The 24,662-nt window shown below is 46.0% G+C and overlaps 2 protein-coding genes across 2 annotated transcripts; one reads left to right on the plus strand and one right to left on the minus strand.

Moving 5' to 3' along the window:
• Window positions 1-399: 399 nt before the first annotated feature.
• Window positions 400-16,546, plus strand: LOC110369806 (potassium voltage-gated channel protein eag). Its single transcript, XM_049844397.2, is given in 15 exon segments — window positions 400-973; window positions 5,030-5,176; window positions 5,253-5,373; window positions 5,552-5,664; window positions 5,729-5,860; window positions 5,933-6,042; window positions 6,386-6,781; window positions 6,846-7,269; window positions 10,175-10,374; window positions 10,440-10,692; window positions 10,774-11,145; window positions 11,148-11,392; window positions 11,470-11,724; window positions 13,233-13,442; window positions 15,365-16,546. Coding segments are annotated over 14 exon segments (3,039 nt in total). The 5' UTR covers window positions 400-973; window positions 5,030-5,097; the 3' UTR covers window positions 15,494-16,546.
• Window positions 16,320-24,518, minus strand: LOC110369787 (RAC serine/threonine-protein kinase). The gene is made up of 6 exons (XM_049844398.2): window positions 23,844-24,518; window positions 21,629-21,764; window positions 20,184-20,381; window positions 18,884-19,138; window positions 18,294-18,818; window positions 16,320-16,806 (listed from the first exon to the last, which is right to left on the minus strand). The coding sequence occupies exons 1-6, from the start codon at window positions 24,134-24,136 to the stop codon at window positions 16,741-16,743; spliced, it is 1,473 nt and encodes a 490-aa protein (XP_049700355.1). The 5' UTR covers window positions 24,137-24,518; the 3' UTR covers window positions 16,320-16,740.
• Between the last annotated feature and the right edge of the window lie 144 nt (window positions 24,519-24,662).

Raw genomic sequence — 24,662 nt, forward strand, 5'->3', positions numbered from 1 at the left:
TCGTAAGAATTTTGGGAAGAATTAAACTTCTTGTTTGACCCTTAAGTGGGGAATTAATTGTGAAGGACGGAAAACTACGGAATTCTTCACCGAGCGTGGCCCGACACGGTTTCGGCCCATTTTTTGTCAATAAACCGAGAGAGATTCATAAATAAAGTTTTAGTAATAGTGCCCTGTATAATTATGGTAGTATCTATCATTTTATCATTTATTCCCGTGCGAGCTAGGCTAGGTCGCTAGTAAATATGAAACTTGTTCAGTATCATGCGGGAGCCACATTCAAATATTCGGGCCGTGCGCGCCCCAGTAGTGGTCGGAGACAGGGGCGGCTCGGCCGGCGGGCGCAGGCGCGAGGGGCCCCGGCGGGCGCAGGCGCGGGCCCCGCAGTCCGCGCCCGCCACCGCCGGCTCCGCGCGCCTCCACTCCGCCGCCGCGCCGTCTGCCGCGTGCAGTCGCCGGCTGCGCCCCGCGCGGCCGCCTAAGTGGATTAGTGCGCGACCGCCGGCCGACCCGCCCGTGCTGCGGCCCTGCTGCATGTCCCACCGAACGCCTAAACAATTATATCGATCTCCACCGCTACCCTACGACTTTGTGTACGTTCCCACTGATGGCCGTACCTCCTCTTCCCCATATACATTTTGTATTTAATCCTGATTACTTAATAGTTAGGTGCCTAAATCAAATAATATTTTTAGTCAGGTATCTCAATAATAACAAAGTCAATCTCAATTCGGCAAAAGCAGCCGAGATTAGTACCCGATTAATAATATCTAGTTAATACATAAATATTTGGATGCACGGAATCGAATAGTGAGAGACTTGAGTGTGTGGTGCGTGGTGCGCAAAGAATCGTACTCAAGGTGGAGCGACAGCTGTGACGTGCCGAGCGCAGGCTGCACACTCCTGTTTACTATTCATCTTCTACGAATTTTTGCAGCGAAGCTCCGACTTGTGCACCAAACAGAAAGCTCAGGTAACATCTCAAAGCTTCATTTCAGTACGTACCTACCTATTCAGTAAATGACATCTGTACCTACACATGCCATGTACATAAATCGGATACCTATTCAAGGCACTAAGATGTGCCAGATTATGAAGTGTCTTACTTGAGGAGAAACGTGCTCGAGTCGTTCATACCTAGGCGTGATCCAGAACTGTTGCAGCTGTAGCGAGGTCCGTCGAGGCCCGACATATTGGTCTTGTCGCGAGACGGTGCAGATAACCCACACACAATGGTCAGTGGCGTCTCACCTGCTAAACTTTTAATTGTATTATGTAGCTAGTGCACGCGGTGACCTCGATAAATATATACCTGGGTGAAGGTTCTTTTTATATCAAACTGCTATTCAGGTAAACGCAAATTAGGAAATTCTTTATTAGGTAAAAGATCCCTATTAACACTCGTGATTGTGAAATAAATAAGCATTAGGTATAACTTAGTAATCGTCTTAATATTTATATGAGGTGGCCTTTAATGGATGACACAGTACCTAGACATGTAAATTGGCTTAGGCTAATATTATATGTACTTAGGTATAAAATGTTTTTATGATTTTGTGTTGGAAAGTTAACCCTACTCTTTCGTTAATAATTTACTCATAAGTAGGCAGGCAAAGTCGACGTCAAAAGGATCATGCCCATATTAGTATGGAGTCAAAAGTCAGCAACGCCATGCAATGCCCAAATTCCAGTTCTATGTCATACGATAGCTTTATAGCCATATTTGTAAGATATCTAGATTTAATATTATATAAAGCACCGATTCAAAAGATGTTGGACATTAAACATGATAACTTCCTACTGGTTTTTATACATTTTATCGTTTATAGACAGCATTGCTATTAGTTTTTCAATAGGAACTTCATGATCAACATGAATTCATGACTTAATTGTATGTTATTAGATAAACATGTCAGTTATTTGAATATATTGTATACATTAAATGAATATATACATGGGCCAATGGACGAGATTCCAGACCGTAATAAATAAAGCATGATTGAAACGATGTCATGTACTGCAATATCAACAAGAATGACTTTTTTTTTACCGGTGCTTTTTAAGACTTCAAATTATCATTATAATTCTAGTTTTTATTTAATAAGGCTATCTTGTAATATACTTTCTCTGGGCGTTACTGGGGCACATATGGGCATGGTCCTTTATAAGAGTAATTACAAACCTACAATTGACTAGGGCATTTAGATTTAATTAGGCTCCTTTAAAGTAGACAGGGCCGGATTTACTGATTTATGGCCCGTAGCCATGGGGGGCCATTAAAAATTATTTGCAATCATACGGCGACGGAGAACAAAACTTGGACTTTTGACACCGTTGGTTCGAAAATAAAAATTGAAATTATGTTGCTCAAGACTTTTTTATAGGTGTAGGTACCTAAGTAGTTACTTACGCTTGGCGCTTCTAACTTTTGGTCTATAGACATTTCCGCTATATCGTAATAGATAATTTTTATTGGGTACGCAAGCTAAAAAATGAGAAGATGAATAATGGCAGTGAAATCAAGAAGAAGTCGTGGTGGCCTAGTGGGTAAAGAACCAACCTCTCGAGTATGAGGATGTGGGTTCGATTCCAGGTCAGGCAAGTACCAATGCAACTTTTCTAAGTTTGTATTACTTTCTAAGTAATCTTAGACACCAATGGCTGATAAAAAGGTGAAGGAAAACATCTTGAGGAAACCTGGACTATAAAGTCTGAAATCACCAACCCGCATTGAGCAAGCATGGTGATTAATGCTCAATCCTTGTCCGTGTGAGAGGAGGCCTGTGCCCAGCAGTGGGACGATAAAAAGGCTGAGGGCAGTAGAGTGAAATCAAAGGAAAAGAGTATCGGCGAATGTAGGTACAGTTTATTTTATTTTATTTATTAGGGAAAACAAACAATTACACGCTTACTAAAAATCAAACAAAATGGTTAAGAAGTATACATCAGTGTGCAACTCACAACGTTATCCACAGCTGAAACAAATAGTAATGTACATCATGCACGAGTAGTTAAAACTAAAATTAAAGTCTAGTTTAGGTAGGAATCACTAACCAAATAAGTACAAACAAATAGAAAGAATAGAAAGATATATATAGTATAGAAAGAAGAACACTTAACTAGGTAAGGTACCTATAGGTTTTCTAGAAACTATGGAATCAGACGTTTCTTTGCGGAAATCCATGACATTAAATTATGGGTCTTTCGTCATCTCGACACGCTTAACTCACCACGAATGTGTTCAGTTGGTGAAACTCAAAATTTTAACATCTATTATGTCGTCAACTAGACACGTTAAGATTTTGATACGTGTCCAGTTAGTGAAACTTAAATTATACACTTTTATGTTTTCACCAACTCAACACATTTTAGAATTTAACCCGATTTCAAGCAAAAGTACAGTCAACTACATCCATTTTCTGTGTCACAAATATCATCGGCCACTGAACGTCCGCTTAGCAAACGCCTGAAACGAGAACATTGATTCCCAAACTACTTACTACAAGTAGGAAATCATAAGTGCGTTGGAGTCAGATGCATTAGCAACTTTTAATCTAGACACACGGCAGTGTGTCCGCCAAGTTCGAGCAAAAAAGGCGACACACCGGCCGTGGGTTATATTACACGAACCATTTCGGGCCAAATTCGACCCCCCTGTAACTCAAAATCTATTTTATTTACGCATATCAATAGATGATTACTTGGCAAGTTTTAATAGAAAATTAAATACTTGATTCATTGCGTTTAGTAGGTTTATAACAAGGTGTATGAAAACTTGCCAAGTAACATCATTAAAAAGTAACTATTTTTAACTGAGGTATGTGTATGGAACTTGGTACTTATTCAGATCTCACTTCTTTTATAGGCGAAGCATTCCCATATTATCGAACTTGGCAGTCTTTCACATTTTTGTTTTGGGTGGGATATGTTCTACAATAAAATAACGGTATTAAAATCGAATCATTGTTTGTCACAAGTACTAGGGTAACAGAACTGAACTAATACCATGAAATCATCACTTCGAGTATCACAGAAAAATCATATAAATATATTTTTCAAGGTTAAACGCAATTACGTTTTGAACCTTAAATATACCTACACTCCATACCTATATAAATTTGTTCAGCTTTTTTTTTTAATTAAATGTATTTAGTTTCATTAAAATTGTATTCGAACGAAATCGAAACGTTGAATCTTTATTTTTTGGCATACAATACTAAGCAATATCATATCATCAGTAGGTGTAGAGCCCACATAGGACATAACAATAATCAAATGGGTAATTTACAAACAATAAACATTATTCTACATTACTCTGTACCTAAAAACAATATTTGACTCTTTAGAAATATGTTAAGTATTTAAGTAATAATATCACAACCATTTTATAGCAGCGAATATCTTCTGTTAAGTTATGTTAGCCTAGTACTTGTGACATACATACAATGATTCTATTTCAATACCATTATTTTATTGTAGAACATTATTGAAAGTTGCTAATGCATCTGGCTTCAATGCACTTATGATTTCCTTGTACTTGTAGTTTGGGAATCCATGTTTGCGTTTCAAGCGTTTGCTAAGCGGACGTTCAGTGACCGATGATGTTTGTGACACAGAAAATGAATGTAGTCGACTATACTTTTTGCTTGATATCGGGGTAAATTCTAAAACGTGTCGAGTTGGTGAAAACATAAAAGTGTATAATTTAAGTTTCACTAACTGGACACGCATCAAAATCTTAACGTGTTGAGTTGACGACTGAACACATTCGTGGTGAGTTAAGTGTGTCGAGATGACGAAAGACCCTAAATTATAGTGTTACTTCCGCGAGACAGATACCGAGGCATGGATGCAGAATGAAATCCGACTCACATGTGACATGCATACTATTGCATACGCATACGAGAGACATAACACGCAACCGAACTTATACTCGACACGTTTTTCGCTCCTAATAAATATAGAAGAGAAGACGATGAATAAAATGACGAGAAACTCGAAAACTCGTTGTTGATGTGTATCGGCGCAGGTGGTGAGCGGAGCCTGGAGCCACGAGGCGGCGCGGCATGTGAGGCGCGCGTGCGCTAGCGGCGCGGCATGCCGGGCGGCCGCCGGGGGCTCGTGGCCCCGCAGAACACCTTCCTCGAGAACATCATCCGCCGCTCGTCGTCGCAGCGTGAGTGTCCCATACCCCGCCCCGCCCGCCCCGCCCGCACCCCGCAGACCCGCTCTGTAACCGTGCTTGTCTGCAGCAGACAGCAGCTTCCTGCTGGCGAACGCGCAGATCGTGGACTACCCGATCGTGTACTGCAACGAGACCTTCTGCAAGATGAGCGGCTACAACCGGGCCGAGGTCATGCAGAAATCATGCAGGTAACTCTTCAAATCATACATTTTACTACACACAGTGCCTGCGGAAGTACGGGTTTATGCCCGCCCGCTGGCAGTAGTACCTACGCGTCGGCTTTGTGTGTAGTAGCCCCCCCATTGGCAGACATGTGTCCTAGAAGTGGCACGTAGCTGCGTATGTGTGAATGTTTCGCGTCTGCAGGTGCACGTGGATGTACGGCGAGCTCACGGAGAAGGAGGCGGTGGAGCGCGTGGACCGCGCGCTCGACCATCACCTCGCCGACCAGTTCGAGATCCTACTCTACAAGAAGAACCGTACGTAGCCGGCGCTGCCCCGCGCCTGCCCCGCCGCCCGCTGACTGCGTCCCGTGTGTTGCAGGCACGCCGCTGTGGCTGCTGGTGCACGTGGCGCCGATCCGCAACGAGCGCGAGCTGGTGGTGCTGTTCCTGCTCACCTTCCGCGACATCACGGCGCTCAAGCAGCCCATCGATGCCGACGACCCCAAAGGAGGCCAGTAGCACCAAGCCGCCGACAGCGTAGCAACCCCCCAGTCCCCCACTACAACGCGCTGTGTCTGTGCAGGGCTGTCGAAGTTCGCGAAGCTGGCGCGGTCGGTGACGCGCTCGCGCTCGGTGCTGGTGTCGGCGCTGCCGGCGCTGAAGGAGCCGGCGCGCGCGAGCCACCTGGCGCATGTCAGTACTCCCGCACACCATGTAAACACGCACTCTACACTACTCCGCACTCACAAGCACGACCTCGTCTGCCTCGCGCATATTGTGTGTTAAGTGTGAACGTACTAAGGCCGATCCAAAAAACAGTTTCGTTTAATTGCAACAATTTAACTAAATCAAAATGCGACTAAACAAAGTAGTCGGCACTGTACTTTCTTTCATTTAAGTACCTAGACAGTTACGTACGTACGAGTTTGGTAAAAATTAAGCAAATAATTAAGCTTTGTTGCTTTGTATAACCCTCTGTCTTGTAGTGGCAGTGCTTGGCGCCCGAGTGTCGGAGGGTGACGCGCGCGTGTTGCAGGTGATGTCGCTGTCGGGCGACGTGCTGCCGCAGTACCGCCAGGAGGCGCCCAAGACGCCGCCGCACATCCTGCTGCACTACTGCGCCTTCAAAGCCATCTGGGACTGGATCATCCTGTGCCTCACCTTCTACACGGCCATCATGGTGCCCTACAACGTGGCCTTCAAGAACAAGACCAGCGAGGACGTGTCGCTGCTGGTCATAGACTCCATTGTGGACGTGGTGTTCTTCATCGACATCGTGCTCAACTTCCACACGACATTCGTGGGCCCGGGCGGCGAGGTGGTGAGCGACCCCAAGGTGATCCGCAAGAACTACTTCAAGTCATGGTTCCTCATCGACCTGCTGTCGTGCCTGCCCTACGACGTGTTCAACGCCTTCGACCACGACGAGGACGTGAGTATTGCCCCTGGCGGCCGCCCCTTGGTGGAGCCGACTGTGACCCGAGCCGTATCCGCAGGGCATCGGCAGCCTGTTCAGCGCGCTGAAGGTGGTGCGGCTGCTGCGCCTGGGCCGCGTGGTGCGCAAGCTGGACCGCTACCTGGAGTACGGCGCCGCCATGCTCATCCTGCTGCTGTGCTTCTACATGCTGGTGGCGCACTGGCTGGCCTGCGTGTGGTACAGCATCGGTCGCTCGGACGCCGACTCGGGCCTGCAGTACTCGTGGCTGTGGAAGCTGGCCAACGTCACTCAGAGCCCCTACTCGTACGTGTGGTCTAACGAGTCCGACGGGCCCGAGCTCGTGAACGGGCCGTCGCGCAAGACCATGTACGTCACCGCGCTCTACTTCACCATGACCTGCATGACCTCCGTGGGCTTCGGCAACGTCGCCGCCGAGACCGATAACGAGAAGATCTTCACCATCTGCATGATGATCGTGGCAGGTGCCGGAATTCTTCTGTTATTAATCGGAGCACGGCGCGACCCCCGCGCAGCGCACTGTGGCGGGGGCCGCGCCCCTGCACCCCGCCCCGCCCCCCCCCCCGCACGTGTGTCGCTACGTGCACCCCGTAGTGCCCCTCCCTCCCGCCCCGCCCCATCCCCGTGCAGGCCCACGAAGCGTCGCGGCGCGTCACGTGTGTGGTCTATACTTATCGTACAAATAACACCCGTACTAAGCATGACCTGAACTTCGAATGAAACTTAACGAATGGGATACAAACTTGAAAAACCTACGTTTTGAGGGACTAACAGCCAGTTTCTTCATCCAAAGTAAAAGCCAAAGTAATGTCATAAAGTAAAAGTAACGGTCGAATTCGTTTTTCAAGGCTAAAGTAACAGCAAAACTAATAGAAAAAACGAATTTAACCGTTACTTTTACTTTATGATATTACTTTGGCTTTTACTTTTGATGAAGAAACTGGCTGTAAGCGTTTCCTTTAAAATGTCATCTAGGTCCCAGAGTTGCTCTTCCCCTCCGTACCTATTTCATTTTATATTACATAGATTTACTTAAAAAATTGCACATGGGTCTAGAAGTCGGTGGTTTACCTATGTTTAACACAGTCAACAGCCCCACAGACACAGACTTCTAATTTTATTTTGTCCTTTTTACGGCCAGTTTCTTCATCAAAAGTAAAAGTCAAAGTAATGTCTAAAGTAAAAGTAACGGTCAAATTCGTTTTTTCAAGGCTAAAGTGACAGCAAAACTAATATAATAAAATGAATTTGACCGTTACTTTTACTTTAGACATTACTTTGGTTTTTACTTTTGACGAAGAAACTGGCTGTTAGTGTTCTGTAAAGTTGGCTTCTATTTTTATGGAAAAGAGAATTTATTTAAATCTATGTGATCCAATATGAAATGTCAGTAGGTAACTTCTACCAAGTCCCTTCCAGTGTTTTGTGAAGTCGGTTGCAATATTTGTTTTTTGGTTTGCAATTCTTGGGTCCAAAACTATAATATTTTTAATACCCACAATGGCACTCGTATCCCATAACGGTGGAAAGTCATATTGAATGAATAAAATCTGCCCAAATACAATGTAGCTTTTGTCAACCATTATGGAGTTTCCTAAATGCAATCGGCCTTCATTGTCAGCTCTGATAATCTCGTCAATACAAATTAATTAAGCCCAAACCCGTGGTACTTAGTTCCTATATACTAACGTGGAGTTCTCCCTTGACTTTTTTGTATTCATCTCGCACTCACCCGATGCTTAAAATTTTCGAAAGTTGCCCCCGATTTCTCAGGGTTTCCATCATCAGATTCTGACCTGGTAACACTCGGCCCAACTGCAAGTATACCCTTTCGTATAAAGAAACTAGCTTTTGCCCGCGACTTCGTTCGTATGGAATAGTGAATTGATGCCGACTTTTGACCAATAGATAGCGCTGTACGTCCGGTTTTTTTTTTTTAATAAATAGGTACTATCTTATGTCTTTTCTCAAGTCACAAACTATGTCTGTACCAAATTTCACACAAATCGGTTCAGTAGTTTAGGCGTGAAGAAAAGACAGACAGACAGAGTTAATTTCGCATTTATAATATTAGTTTGGTATTAGACAATTTTCCGAATTGGTCCAGGCGTCTTAGAGAAATTAAGTACCTAACAAAGACATAAAACAAAAAAGAAACATCCGAATTGAGAACCTCCTACTTTATGCAAAGCCACGCGAACCGATTGCCGTCACCGCGCCGCGGTATCGCTGAACACCATGACACCGCGACTGTCTCGTGTCGGGTCGCAGCATTATGCTGAGCGAGGACCGTATTGCGCGTTTAAGACGCATATTTTCCCCTTACATTTTTTACTTCTATGTTTATATAACCCATGTGTATATGCGTCTTTACACGTGCAATAAAACTTATATTCTTTCTTTCTTTAAGATGATGATATGGGCGACTCAAATCAGATTATGCCACAAATGGCCTGAACGTATAAAATATTTAATGAAAATCCAGCATTTGTTGTGAACTTCAGTCAGTTTGAAGTACCAGTGTTTTCCACGGTCTTTTGGGTGGTTTAAAAGACCTAATATCCCATCGACCGTAAGTATCCGAGCCGCGGTGCCTAAAGGTCAAGGCTCAGTCAGTCAATCTTAAACATAATAAAAATAAAATAGCACTTTTACTATAAATTATTGCAATTATTTTACGTTTAAGTTTGGTTTGTTGTCATTGATCTGCGCATGATGAGACCACTCCATGATGTGGACAGTAGGAACAGTCCGTGATATGAAGCATTTCATGAAGTCAGCAAATCTACTAGGTAACATATCCTTTCGACATGACAACTCGACATAAACATTTTGATGAAAGACACTTTATATTCTGTATCATATCTGAGAGAACATTAGGCGTAGCTTAATAGTTACAGTAGTTTTCTCGCGGTTTCACTCGCTTTCTTAGGACTTTTCAAAAATCCCTCCAATCAATTCTAAATTGATAACCTCCTAAGACCCAACTGCAATTCGATGCAATTCGAAGATGAAATAAAGTATTTGATAAGTTTTTCCATACCAAAAATATTAACAAACGTTAAAATTTTCTGGGTCCTTTCACGTTTAGAGACCCTACGGTTTCAGATGTGCTTACTTTATCCGGTACTTACTCCACTACTGTTACTTCCGGTACTATACCGCTATTACTTACTTTATCTGATTGTCTATAAGAGATTTTTCATTCGTACTCCTTGTGACTTGGGCACGAGAAACGAGAGGTATCTCGATGGTAGCAGGTACCTCAATCAAAAACCTACCTAGTCGTAAGAACTGCATTTGTGAAGTGTTTAGCACGATGAGCCGCGGGGTTCCCGCGCTCACCGAGCAGCGTTCGAATGTTGGCAGCCCTGCTGTACGCCACCATATTCGGCCACGTGACCACCATCATCCAGCAAATGACGTCCGCCACGGCCAAGTACCACGACATGCTGAACAACGTGCGCGAGTTCATGAAGCTGCACGAGGTGCCCAAGGCGCTGAGCGAGCGCGTCATGGACTACGTCGTGTCCACCTGGGCCATGACCAAGGGCCTGGACACCGACAAGGTAGGCCGGCGGCCCCTCCCCCTCCGCCCCGCGCCGCCCCGCCCGCTCACCGCCCGCTTCCGCAGGTGCTCAACTACTGCCCCAAGGACATGAAGGCGGACATCTGCGTGCACCTCAACCGCAAGGTGTTCAACGAGCACCCCGCCTTCCGCCTCGCGTCCGACGGCTGCCTGCGCGCGCTGGCCATGCACTTCCAGATGTCGCACTCGGCGCCGGGCGACCTGCTGTACCACACGGGCGAGTCCATCGACTCGCTGTGCTTCATCGTCACCGGCAGCCTCGAGGTCATCCAGGATGACGAGGTCGTCGCCATTCTCGGTACGAACGCTAACAACAGGGAACTTCTTCTGCTGATACATAGCTTAGCCTCGTTCTGGAGTTGCATCTTTGCATTCGCAGGCAAGGGAGACGTGTTCGGGGATTCGTTCTGGAAAGACAGTGCAGTGGGCCAATCGGCGGCCAACGTGCGTGCGCTCACCTACTGCGACCTGCACACCATCAAGCGCGACCGCCTGCTCGAGGTGCTGGACTTCTACCAGGCGTTCGCCAACAGCTTCGCGCGGAACCTGACGCTCACGTACAACCTGCGCCACCGGCTCATCTTCCGCAAAGTGGCGGACGTGCGGCGCGAGCGCGAGCTCATGGAGCGGCGGAAGCGCGAGCCGCAGCTCGAGCAGGCGCAGGACCACCTCGTGCGCAAGATCTTCTCGCGCTTCCGCCGCGAGCGCTCCGTGGCCGCCGCGCCCGCGCCCGCGCCCGCCCGCGCCACGCCCGCGCCGCCGACCCCGAGCGCGGCGAGCCCGCGTCCGCGCCCGCGCCCGCGCCCGCCGCGCGGCAAGTGGGGCGCCTGCTGGCCACCGGCTCGCTGGACGCGCCCGAGCCCGCGCGCGGCGCCTTCACGCGCTCGCTCAGCGCGCGCGACCGCCCCGCCGCCGCCGCCGCCGCCGCCGCCTCGCCCGCCGACTCCGCGCCCTCCGTCGCCTCCGCGCCCGCTTCGGCGACCGCGCTCACTCTCAAGGTGAAGAGCTCGACTATCTTCATATACTATCCTAAAATAAGATGGAGTCAGCCGGTAACAATGGTAACGCTCGGCAGGCCACGTTCGCGAAAGGTCGGTCGGCGAGCGCGCTGAGCGTTAGTGGCGCCAGTGCGCGGCAGGACACCATCGAGGAAGAGCTGGACGAGCGGCGGCCGAGCGGCCCGAGCAGCGCGGGCCCGACCGGCGCAGGCCCGGCCGGCGCGGGCCAGGCCGCCGCCGCCGCGCCCAGCAGCTCGCATGCGTCGCACGATGCCGCGCTTGCAGAGCTGCGTCGGGACGTACGAAACGAAGTGCAGAGGCTCCAACAAAAGGTTTCACAATCCACTCACTTTAATTCGTTTCTCGTGTTTAAATCAGACATCTAGGACACGCACGAAATACCTATTCGTTCTTTATACTGCGGTACCTACGGCTCCGCAACAGCTGCAAGGGTCGATCGGGCAAGAGTTAATAGTAGAACGGCCCGTGCCTCAAATTACAACCTTTTGACCACTGACCTCTATATATAACACTGGACAGGCTGTTCCGTACGTTTGACAGCATTTTTTTTGTGCCCATTTGAAGCGCCAATATCGTCTAAGCGAGTGTCCACAGAACTAATTTTGACGTATAATTGCAAAAGGCTGTGAGAGAAGTGTTTGTTCATTGGTTCACTGTAAAATAATTTTAGTACCACGGACACTCGCTACGTCTAACAGCGCCAAAATGGCGATTATCAAACGGGCACAAAAGCACGTTGACAACAGCCTGTCCAGTGTTATATATAGAGGTCAGTGCTTTTGACAGTCTTTGACAGCACATTCAATCACGACTCAATTACGATTGAAGCGTATGTGGCATTCCGCTATTTTTTCTTTTAAATAAACGTTTTTATCCTTTTCTGTGCTTCAATAATGAATCATATTGTCTACAAATGATTTATCATTGCAAAATGATTGTACAGCAAACTACCGTATAGACCAAAATCACCAAAATAGCAGACCAATCGAATGTCATTGGAATACGATTGGTTTATATTAGTAGCAGAATGCCCGATAAGGTTAAAACTGCTATTGCGATCAGATTGCGATTCAATTTCTATTAGATTTTGACAATATTAACTTAGGAGAATCGGGCCCCAGACAACCCTAGACCAAATGGCAGACCATCGCAGACCAATCAAATGTCATTAGAATTCCATGGATCTTATATTTTAGTAACAGAATGCCCGATATGGTTAAAACTGCTATTGCGATTAGATTCCTTTCCAATTGTCACATTATTACATTAGCTGAATCGGGCCCCTTTCGGCACCGCACAGCTTTCTATACCTAAATACATAACTTTTATCATTTAATAACACTCGTCTACAGGTAGCTTATTGCACGAGATTAAACATATTACTTTCTTGTAGATTGTTTGACTTCATAGAAGTAAAAGAAGTCAGAACACAAAGTTGCTCAAGCACGTCGGGATTTAAGGAAATTCTGCCTCTCTTAAAGAACTAAAAACGCAAGTTACGTAGTAACTATTTAGTAATCTGTGACGCAAGTTAGAAATTATAAGACAATTGTTGTAAAAAAAGTGCTGTCCTTAAAAATAACGCGTTTTCAGAACTATAAGATGTCTATATCTCCATATCCCGTCGTGTTACTACTGCAATGTTACCTACATGATGCTATTGTTTTATGTAGGTATTAGGGAACCTCTTTTCGAGTAAGAAGTAGCACCCAACAATTGTGCCTGAAAGTTGTTGGTGGGTTGTTTAGGTGGCAGACAACAGCAGTTGGTGCGTCATGTAAACCATGAAAGGGTAACACCACTTCTTTATGGATTTCAGCTCGGACGAGTGGAAGAGCTTTTGACGATGCTAGCGTCGCGGCTGGGCGCGTCACCCGGCGAGGCGGGCGCGAGCGGTGCTGCGGGCCCGGCGGGCGGGGCCCCGGCGGGTGGGCCCCCGGCAGGCGGGGCCCCGGTCCCCACGCCCGCCGACCCCGACGTACTGCGCGCCAGCGACGCCAGCACCACCACAAGGAAGCGCCGCTCGAAGGTTCGCTTAATCCTCATTTTATGCAGCAATACTTTGTATAAAGGGCTTCTGGCCGCGACTTCGTCCACCTTAAGCTATGTTGAAAAATTAATTCACTGTTGGAAACCTATAGATAGTCTTCTTAACAGTCGTTACGGGTAGCCAGAAGCCAGCGCGACCTATGACACCAGTCTTACCGAGGGGTATAGTTACCGGCACGGATATTGAGCTCTCGGCGGAAGAGTGGGGATCGCTTTGCGCACTGTACACAAGGCAATAAACCAATAAATCGCTACTGCGCAGGTGAAGGCCAGGGCTCAATATCCGTGCCGATAACTTTACTGGGGCTTGATTGTGCTAATTTTACTTAAGCGACATGCGATAGATATCCAATTAGGATTGAAACATGTGGGACATTACGCAGATACTTGGAGTCGTAATTAAATCAAATTGAAAAAAAAAAATGAATATGTCCAGTTGGTATTTTTTGCAATATTATTTCTTTGATCTGAGTTTAAGCCAATAATATAATCTACTGCACACCGATTCTTGGGGGTGGCCAATCAAACGATTCGTTCACGTCACTTGCGAATTCAGAGGCTACATATTTTCTAGCTAGAGAGTACCTACCGTAGTCAACGGATAAAACGGGACCCTCTTACAAAAAATTCATGTACATAGGTATGTCACCATGCCGTAGGTAGGTATCGCAAGACTGTTAAGGCTCCAGTACACGTTGGCCTGTGTTGGGCCAAGCTGTGCAATGCACAAATGTAGGCCACGATCAAATAGTGCTTACACATTGGCGCATGGCTCATTCCAGCCTGGCAAACCACTTGCGATGGACGTCGAAGTAATTAAGGCTTCGACTATTTATTTGTACACTACTATATATATTTATATTATACTACACTACTATATTTACTACTATATTTATTTTTACACGCAACACAAAAGTGTATTTTATCCTCAGCGGTCGGTGACGAACTAAACATTGGCCGAATGTGTAAACACCACACGCCAAGCTGGGCCAAGATTCCTTTGATGTGTGCCCAAAAAACCGACAACTCGCCGAATGCGCGCCAACCTTGACAAATGTCCGCCAACCTGCACCAATACCCCGTGTACACATTGGTGATGGCGTGTATTGGCCGCACTTGGGCCAACGTGTACTGGGGCCTTTACACTATTACAACAAAATCAAAAAAACTAGAATTATTTAAATAAATATTTAGCTAGGGGATACCTGGGGCTACCATACAACAAAACATGTTTTAATGGATACTGGCAAAAAACCTTTGTGTGCGAGTCCCACTCGTATTGAAACAGACTGAAATACATTTCGTTCTAAGTAGGCCTCGCTCACGCATACTGTTAGTATACTTACGTAGATCCTCAATATACTCGGCTGGGACCGCGTCTGGATATTTAACGCTGCTTATGTTACTTTCGTATAAGGGGCCGTTCAAGTATTATGTAAACACTATAGGGGGTGTCTTTGTTTTGCATATTTTGGATGACATGGGGGGTAGGGGAGTCCAGATGATGATTACGTTATCGATAGTTATTTACTTTTTTACACGAAAGGCAACCCTCACATTGTCTATGCTTGAAAACGAAACGCATTTTCGGGGATTCCCGCAAATATACTAAGCATACGTTAAGGCACTCGCTTTAGAATCGATTCGGGGAATTACCGCGCGCTGTTCAGTCGTCTAAAGTTCTTCTGTCAGGGTATTGTTTTGTTCGGATACTACATATAACATTATAAACTAAACAAAAATACATTTTTAATTGAAAAATGTTTACATAAGCATGGGGAGGGTAAAAGCTTTGCTTACTTTTGCTGACAAGGGGGTGGGGGTAAATAATTGTAATAAATCTGCTTACGTAATATTTGAACGGCCCCTAACCAACTAGTAAACATATAAATATGTCGGCAGGGTCGCAGCAAGGGCGCGGCGCCCACGCCGCCGGCCACGACGCCGGGCGAGGCGCCGGGCAGCCCGGGCGGGGGCCCGGGCGGGGCCGCGGGGCCCGGCGCAGCACAGCGGCGCCGCGACTTCGTGTAGCGCGCGGCGGCGCCCGGCGCGCGGCCGCTGTAGCGCCGGGCGCCGCTCTGTACATAGACGTACTGTAGATACCTTAGCACTCGATGCGAGTAGACACGCTGCGTTTCGCTTGCGGACACCGTGACACGGGACTCGACTGTGGCACCGCGATGTTGTACCGCGCCGGCGACCTAGCCCATCGTTACCTAGCACGCGACGACATTCCGACTCGACTCGATCGAGTTTCCGATTCTTTGTTAACTTCTTGGTCTAATCGATGACATGTGTTCAACCCGTTGAAGCAGTGGGATAGGCTGTCGGCGATTTGACATTTCTTTACGGGCTAAACTAAACGAATTTGTAAAAAATGTGTACTTATACTAAGTAATACCTAATATAATAACTAGAAAATATTTTGCATTTGAAAGCAATATATTTTCCTCTTTAGAATTTTTTTGAAATGATTAAACACTCGTGTGACCACATATTTTGTATGATAAAGAATATTCTCTACTTCCTAGCAAAAGAGCACTGTTCTGCAGTAACGCTAACACTAGTTTATAATATAGATAATGATGAGTGCACACTCGCACAGTCCGGCCGTGTCACTCCGGCACCTTGTTGCAATTTCTGTGGTATAAGTTAGTACGCTGCAACGCAAGTGCATACATATCGACCCACCCGACGTTGCCTGTCACGCTGACGGGAGCACGACGCCACCGTCCGGACAGCCTGTTGTATAGTTATTGGTTGTTAATGTTTTTAAAGTTTATCCGAGATATTGTATTCGTAAGCATAGTTCGGTCGGGCAGTGGTGCGGGGGGGGGAGGGGAATGAAACAACGCAATCGCTTTAATCCTAACTTTAATAATATATACAAAAGGAAATACATGAGCGGCGCTAGCCCGGCGGCCTGCACCCAGTGTTGATAGTGCCTTGAGAGCGCCGTGCCCGCGGAGACGTCTCTCGCGCTCTTTCGTCTGTCTCTAACATATTACTTATAAACAAATTAACAGTTTCGGATATTCAAGCTATTTGTATTGTTTTAACTGAATACAATATTAATACTGTAAAGATGTTGTTTCGTTGTGCCTTCACCGTACAGCAGCGAGGCGGCGCGGACAGACGCGGACAGGCGGCGGCGGCGGCTACTAGCGCTTGTCGGCCGCTACTGGCGCTTGTCGGCCGCTTCTGGCGCTTGTCGGCCGCTACTGGCGCTGGTCGGCCGCTACTGGCGCTGGTCGGCCGCTACTGGCGCTGGTCGGCCGCTACTGGCGCTTGTCGGCCAGCGCCGAGTGATGCGACAGCGCTGAGTGTGCCGACGAGCAGATGTCCTGCGCAATACGACTGCCCGTTATTACCTGGCGCCCCATTTTATTGCTTCATTTCAAGTTCAATCTTTTGAAAGGTCAACCATTATTCCCAATTCAACGACTTTCTATTCCAAATTAAATATGATTATGTATTATTCATTACTAAACAAAAGTAAAAAAAGAATTGTCATCAGTGAACTTGAAACATAGTTTAATGGAGGCACTGGAACTACCCTCTGTAAGATGAGAGCTTACCAGCCTGTAATCGACGAGTCAGGAAAACAAAAACGGAGTTCACAAGATCTCAAGATCACTAGCATTGAGCGGCATACAACATTCAATACAAGTTGTGCACATCTGAGCTCTCATTAGGTCTTGTTTGGTATACCTTGAGTCAGACAGTATGTCCGCCACTAAAGGCTGGAAAAATTGTCAAGCTATCCTCGAGTGACACAAGCTATAATTTTGCCGGTTAGGGAAGTAGTTTCAACGAGACGTGGGTGAAACGACCAGTATATAATAACAGCTAGCAAATAATAAAATTCCATACTATTACATTAACACAAGAAAATGACTTCATTTTATTTACTTTGCCATTCCAAGTCGCAATGCCAATAAAAATAATTATAATATGTATTTGAACCGCCGCAATTCAAAACGGCTCTGCTTTCTATTATAATAGCTAGCTGTGAAGTGGTATGGCAGATTATACAAACCGATTGCGATATATTTACTATGATCTGAATGGTTGTGGAACATCAAATGGTGACTGTTGTGGTTATCTTTTAGATATGCAACGAATGACTCTGAAATATAACATACTGGTATTCGCCCGCGGCATCGCCCGTGTGGTGGGTTGATAAAAATAGCCTGTGTTAATCCCGAATATAATACAATAATACATACCAAATTTCAACTAAACCGGTCCAGCCGTTTCCGTGAAAGAATAACAAACATATATCCATAGATTCTCCCAAACTTTCATATTTATAATATTAGTGGGATTGTACATTGTGGTGTACCTGTCGCGACGTTATGCTTTGATCCACACCTTATACCACACCAGAATAAAAAAACGCCAGATGGCAATGGCAGTGTTTGAAAAGGAAATATACAAAGTGTGTCGTACCTAATCATATTAAGTTAAATATGTTAATATGCTGGTTAATATAATGTCGATTAGCACAAATAAAAAAAATAAAATGCGTAAAAAAAAAAACAAACAAAGTAAACAGAATAAAAGTGTGCGAGAATTAGAACATTTAAGAGTCAGTCATTACAAACAACGGAAATTCTCCCTTGAAAACTGACAGCTGTCAACTGGTCAAAATACTCCTAACTTTATCTCTGCTATACACATGATGTTATAAACGATGAAAACAAAAATGGCTCCTGTGGCTAAGCCACTTAATGGATAAGGTTATTTTTTTACAATTCGCCATAGAATACCATAAAGTATATGTGATAGGATTGAATGTGATCAGTTAGGACACACCGATATAAAGTACCTGGTAAGAGAACTGCGGGAACTGCTCCTCCTGTATCCTGGCGAGGCTGGAGTCGCTCTCGGGCGGCGTCAGCTCCACGGACTCGCCCGTGAACTCCGAGTCGAAGTAGCGCGTGTCCGTCTCCGACTCCACCTGCGGCTTGAAGGGCGGCGGGATCTTCTTGGCGACCAGGTCGGCCCAGTTGACGGACGCGAAGAACGGGTGGTTCATGATCTCGTGCGCGTCGTCGGGGCCCGCGCCCAGCCGCGACGCCGGCTCCTTGGTCAGCAGCCCCGCCAGCAGCGCCCGGCAGGCGGCCGACAGCGCCCGCGGGAACCGCACCTCCTCGCTCAGGATCAGCGAGAACAGCACGTCGTGGTCGCGGTTGTAGAACGGCAGGCGGCCGCACGCCATCTCGTACATGACGACGCCCGTGCCCCACCAGTCCACGGCCGGCCCGTAGTCCGTGTCCTCCAGCACCTCGGGCGCCAGGTACTCCGGCGTGCCGCAGAACGTCTTGGTGGTGCGCCCGTACGTGATGTTGACCTGCGGCAGAGCGGCGGTCAGCGGCGGCAGTAGGAGTCGGCGGCGGCGGCTGCGGGCGCACTCACCTTGCACAGGCCGAAGTCGGCGATCTTGATGTGGCCGTCCTTGTCGAGCAGCAGGTTCTCGAGCTTGAGGTCGCGGTAGATGATGCCCTCGGCGTGCAGGTAGCCGAGCGCGGACACGATCTCGGCGCCGTAGAAGCGCGTCCGCTCCTCGGAGAAGGATCGCTCGCGCGACAGGTGGAAGAACAGCTCGCCGCCGTTGGCGTACTCCATGACGAAGCACACGCGGTCCGCCGTCTGGAACGAGTAGCGCAGCGCCTGCGCCGGGACCGCGCCCGTGCACGACTCAATATTATAATATCACGCGGCGTAACACGCACAAGCATCGACATGTACAAACCGACAGTTAGCTGTTATACGAATATTTATTTAGACCATCAGTTTTACCTTTTGTAAACCCACCAAGCTGCGCATAAACAGTTAGTGAGCGAGATAATTATGTATATTTTTTAGTATTGTGCCTAGGTATACCTATATAATAATAGTGTCCTAGGCTGCCACCCGCGCGAGACATATTATGACACTGGTGCACTCTTTATTCCTACACACTGACTTACAGGGGCCCGATTCTCCTAATTTTACTTAAGCGACACACGATTCACGTTCGACTCGGTTCGAATGAGATCCAATCCCGACTCGAAGCGTATGTGGCATTCCGCTATTTTTTCTTTGAAATAAACGTTTTTATCCTTTTCTGTCATTCAATAATGAATCATTTTCTCTGCAAATGATTTACAATTGCAATATGATTGTAGAGCAAACTACCGTATAGACCAAAATCACCAAGATAGCAGACCAATCGCAAACCAATCGAATGTCGTTGGAATACGATTGGTCTTATATTAGTAGCAGAATGCCCGATATGGTTAAAACTGGGGCCCGATTCTCCTAAGTTAATAATGTCAAAATCGAATAGAAACCGAAGCGCAATATGATCGCAATAGCAATTTTAACCATATCGGGCATTCTGCTACTAATAAAAGACCAATCGTATTCGATTGACATTTGATTGGTGTGCGATTGGTCTGCTATTTTGGTGATTTTGAATTGTATTTCAAAGAAAAAATAGCGGAATGCCACACACGCTTCAAAAGTAATCGAGTCGGGATTGGATCTCAGTCGAATCAAGTCGAACGTGAATCGTATGTCGCTTAAGTAAAATTGGGCGAATCGGGCCCCAAGGAGATTTTGGGCTACCTTGTGAAAGTTTCATTTAACCTAGTAAAGTTAGTATTAGTACTATTAGAGAACTACTATCCCTCCTGACATGAGTAGAATAGACACGGAAGCGAGTTTGTCGTACCGTGAGGAAGGGGTGCTTGGTCTTCTTGAGCACGCGGTTCTCGGTGATGGTGTGCGCCACCTCGTCCTTCTGTATGATGAGGTTCTTCTTGAGGATCTTCATGGCGTACAGCTTGCCCGTGCCCTTCTCGCGGCTCAGCACCACCTTGCCGAACGTGCCCTTGCCCAGCACCTTCACGAACTCGAACTTCTCCAGCGTCTGCGGCAAACTTACGCACTTAATACTGCTCCATCTAACACTCGATGCTTTTGTATCGACTATTTGTGATTCCTTTATGTTTTAAATGTGTGTAGAGTTACATATACCACGTAGCCAGGCAAAAAGCTGCCCTCCTACTCTTATACAAAATATGGAACCGGACCCCCCCGCTACAGTGACGGGCACTCCTTCTGCCTTGTGACTACCTAATGCCACTCATGCCTAGAAAGCACACACAAACTGTTGGGTAGCCACCACCACGACTCAGCTGCGGGTACATTCTTTGGTTACCGAGCACTTGGAGCACAGAAACAAATCATGCATAGTTTGTGGTCAGTTAGATTAGAATCTCCTGAATTAGAAGAATAAAGTACCTAGTTGTTTGACGACAATAATAAATAACGTTTTTTGCAAGCTGTGTTTGTTTGCAAGTTTGTCGGCGAGTAGCGAGCTCAAAGGAAAACACGCAGCAGTGAGACTATTGTCGGGTGCGGTGAGAGCGACAAACAACTGACTCATCAGTTAGTCACCTCGCGCCCAAAGCTTTCCAGCGGCCTGGCGGCTGACTAACGCGTGCCATTCGCCTCTTCCTCAACTTCGTTGTGAAAGAGCACAGCGAGCCTACGTAATACAACATTGGACAACTATCAGTTACCTATTAGTTTTATATTTTATTTCCTCTTACTATTGTTTTTGGAAATCCGTTTGCATGCATGTTTTCCCCGGAGTTTTATCCTTCCGCGGCTTGTGCAAACATGGTATTACATATCACGAAAATCAACAAAGCTTGCACAATGTGTGCCGTTGGTCGAGCACTGCTGACACAGCCCTAGGCCGAGCTCACTCTACATACGAATTTATTCGTGTTAAACGCACGCGCATGTACGCATAGTGCTTTGTCTTCATTGTATTGTAGACGGGTAAGGTACATCACACAACGCCAACTTTTTAATGCAAAATATAGCAGTATGTCGGATTGCATTAAGATTGTAAGAACTTTTAGAACATCAAAAACTACCTCTACTTTGAGGTAGGTATATTATTACCGCGACCGATAAGATGTATCTTTAAACTTAGGTAAATCATCAAAATATCACTTTATATTTAGAATTTTCCGCTACCAGTCGAAGCAATTACCTGAAGGGCACACATGTCATTTGGAAAAGAAACTTGAATGGCGAGCGGCTTAAGATCATAACTATGTGCCCTAAGCCTGTAAAGTTATATTGGTCAGGATGAGTACTCACGATGCGGCGCGGGTCGCGGAAGCTGGTGCCGAGCTGCGCCATGTCGCGGTCGTCGCTCTCGGGCAGCGCGGCGGCGCTGGGCCCGCCCGCGCTCAGCTGCGACGACACGTAGCGGATGGCCGCCACCCACTCCTCGCTGCAACACCGCACACATTCATACGCACATCTAGTCGCCTACTGCTCACTCTTGCCTCACTACGTACATTTTGACAGGACTAAAGGGAAAGGGTATTCTTCGGCGCGTTACCCTGCGATACATATGAGTGAACCATTAGAGAAATTCCTAGCTTACAAATTGGGGACTACCTATCTATCTACCCGCCCCAGATTTGCGCTTACAACTTTAAACTCCTCTTCAGGTTTTATTTTCATTTGCCTATCCATGCTTACCATTTATTTAATTTGGTTGTTGTTATTTATCAATTAAATATCAAGTGATCATCATAAATGTCCATCCTAGGGAGAAGATGACCTAGAGGCAGACTGAGGAAGCACTGGCGATAAGATCTGGTCACTTTCCTCACCGTTAGGTTGACCTTTGCCCAGCTGCGGGACAGCATAGGCTATTTAAAAAAACACTTGTTGTTTTTCGTACAATTTTGCAAAGATTAACGGTCACCTATTGAATACAACGAGTACAAGATACAAACGTCGTAATCAACACTACATAACAATTACAATTGAAAACTGGAACACCATGAAACTTAACAAAAAAAACAATAAAAACAGAAATTCAACTATAATAAAAACACTAATGCGGAGAAATACAAGACACATTCATTAGCTCTCAGCAAAAGAAACCAATGCAAAACAATACTGTTGAAATAATTGAATACTTTCTGTTTACTTTTTAGTGAAAAATTAATAGGTTGTTCAATTTTGTTATATTATATCTAAGTATATTAGTATAAATGTCTTTATTTGTGGTTGTGGTGGCCTAGTGGGTAAAGGACCAACCTCTCAAGAATGAGGGCGCGGGTTCAATCCCAAGTCAGGCAAGTACCAATGCAACTTTTCTAAGTTTGTATGTACTTTCTAAGTATATGTTAGACACCGTTGACTGTGTTTCGGATGGCACGTTAAACTGTAGGTCCCGGCTGTCATTGAACATCCTTGGCAGTCGTTACGGGTAGTCAGAAGCCAGTAAGTCTGATGCCAGTCTAACCAAGGGGTATCGGGTTGCCCGGGTAACTGGGTTGAAGAGGTCAGATAGGCAGTCGCTTCTTGTAAAGCACGGGTACTCAGCTGAATCCGGTTAGACTGGAAGCCAACCCCAACATGATTGGGAAAAGGCTTGGAGGATGACCAAAATATCTTTATAATAAAATGCAACAGTTTTGCTTTGAGGAAAAACAGTAGTGGCACTTAAAATATCTGAACAACCAGGACATGCGGTTATCACTTGGAATCATTCATCTGACATGTCAAACTCCAAAATAAAGTTTTCACCATTTGTGTATGCTAGAAGTGCAAGCAATATAATATTATCGTTCACAAGTGCAATACCTACTACTGAATATCTAGTTTATTAATTGTAGTCACAAAGTTCTACCATCGTTATTCATTATTTAGAATGTGTAAGCTGGCTTCTACCAGCAGTGTCACTTGCTTCCTGAAGGGAATACTTCTAGCACCTGGATAAAAACACACCTGTTGTAATTCTGCTGTATAAGCTACAATACTACCAAGTTTTATTAAAATCTATTCAAATTTGTGAAGCGAAGATCCAAACCTTACAACTTTCACATTTGTAATATTAATATATGCCTCCTATTAACTTTTGTATATTTAGCGACTATTTCATGTCAAGTAGAATTCAGATGTTAGCATGAAGAAAACACCAATACTAGAATGCCACCTACCCAAATAGCCTGAAACAAGTGGTTTGTGCAGATTCCGGGCTAAGCACTTTGCCAACCTCGACAATCAATCCAATCTTAGCTAACTGTATTGCTGTTTGTTATTGAGGAACTCTAATGCTTATTTATACTTCTTGCTAAGATGCAATGCTTCACTTGTCTGCAGCATCAACAAGATCATTACAATATTAAGATTGCAATTCAATTAGGAAAACAAACAAACTTATATTTTGATCTATGACACCATCAACCTGCACCAAAGCAGGAAAATGAGAGACAAATATAAACATATTAGTGGCAAGCAGTTTCCTTATGGCACAGCAACGAGCCAAGCCTGCATGTTGAGTGGGACTGACCGTTCCTTCTCGTTGTCCACGGAGAAGTTGCGCTCGATGACGGTGGTCCACTGCAGGCCGCGGATGGTGAAGGTGTAGGGGCGCGGCTTGTCCACGGCCATGATCTGGCAGTCCCGCACCGTGAACTTGTTGAGCGGGTCACGGTAGTTGTTCCGCTCCGGCTGCGTCTTGAAGCCCACCAGGTCGCCGTTGTCGAACAGGATGAAGTAGCGGTCGCGCCAGTTGCGGATGTGCTCGCCGCGCTTCTGCAGCCAGCCCTCCTTCACGATGTTCCCGGGCGCCGCCTCCGCCATGGTCTCGCAGTCGCGGTCTCGCGCAGCGCTGTTTGATAACAAACTACGGCAACCGCTAACTCGTGCTTGACGCACCACGTTTTGACTCCCCTTTCGCCGCGCGTGTTTCACCTGGATTGAATCACCACGAGCACACTGCCACCGAACATTTTTTCGTTTGATATTACAGTAATGTACTGATTTCAACGTTTTTCTTCTCAAAAAACATGAACGTAAGCGATGTTACTACGTAGGTACGTAGCCTCGCGGTATAATAATGGCGATTTGTGTTGCTGACGTCTGATCCAACAATAGAAAGAGAGCAAAAACATGACAGCGTGTATAAAAAAGAGAAGTCCAACTAATTCACCTCTTTGCTATATTGTATCACATTTGGTAGCGTTATAACCTATTTTGACAAATTAGTGCCATATGTCTGCCACTAGGGGAATAATTGGCACTGCTGTGCTTTGTGCGTTCTTGTACATTCCTTTACATCCTGCGTCCATAGCAAAAAATAAAAAAACATATTTAAAAAATCGTTAAC

The sequence above is a fragment of the Helicoverpa armigera genome, chromosome 16 (assembly GCF_030705265.1).
Source record: "Helicoverpa armigera isolate CAAS_96S chromosome 16, ASM3070526v1, whole genome shotgun sequence".
Lineage (NCBI taxonomy): Eukaryota > Metazoa > Arthropoda > Insecta > Lepidoptera > Noctuidae > Helicoverpa > Helicoverpa armigera.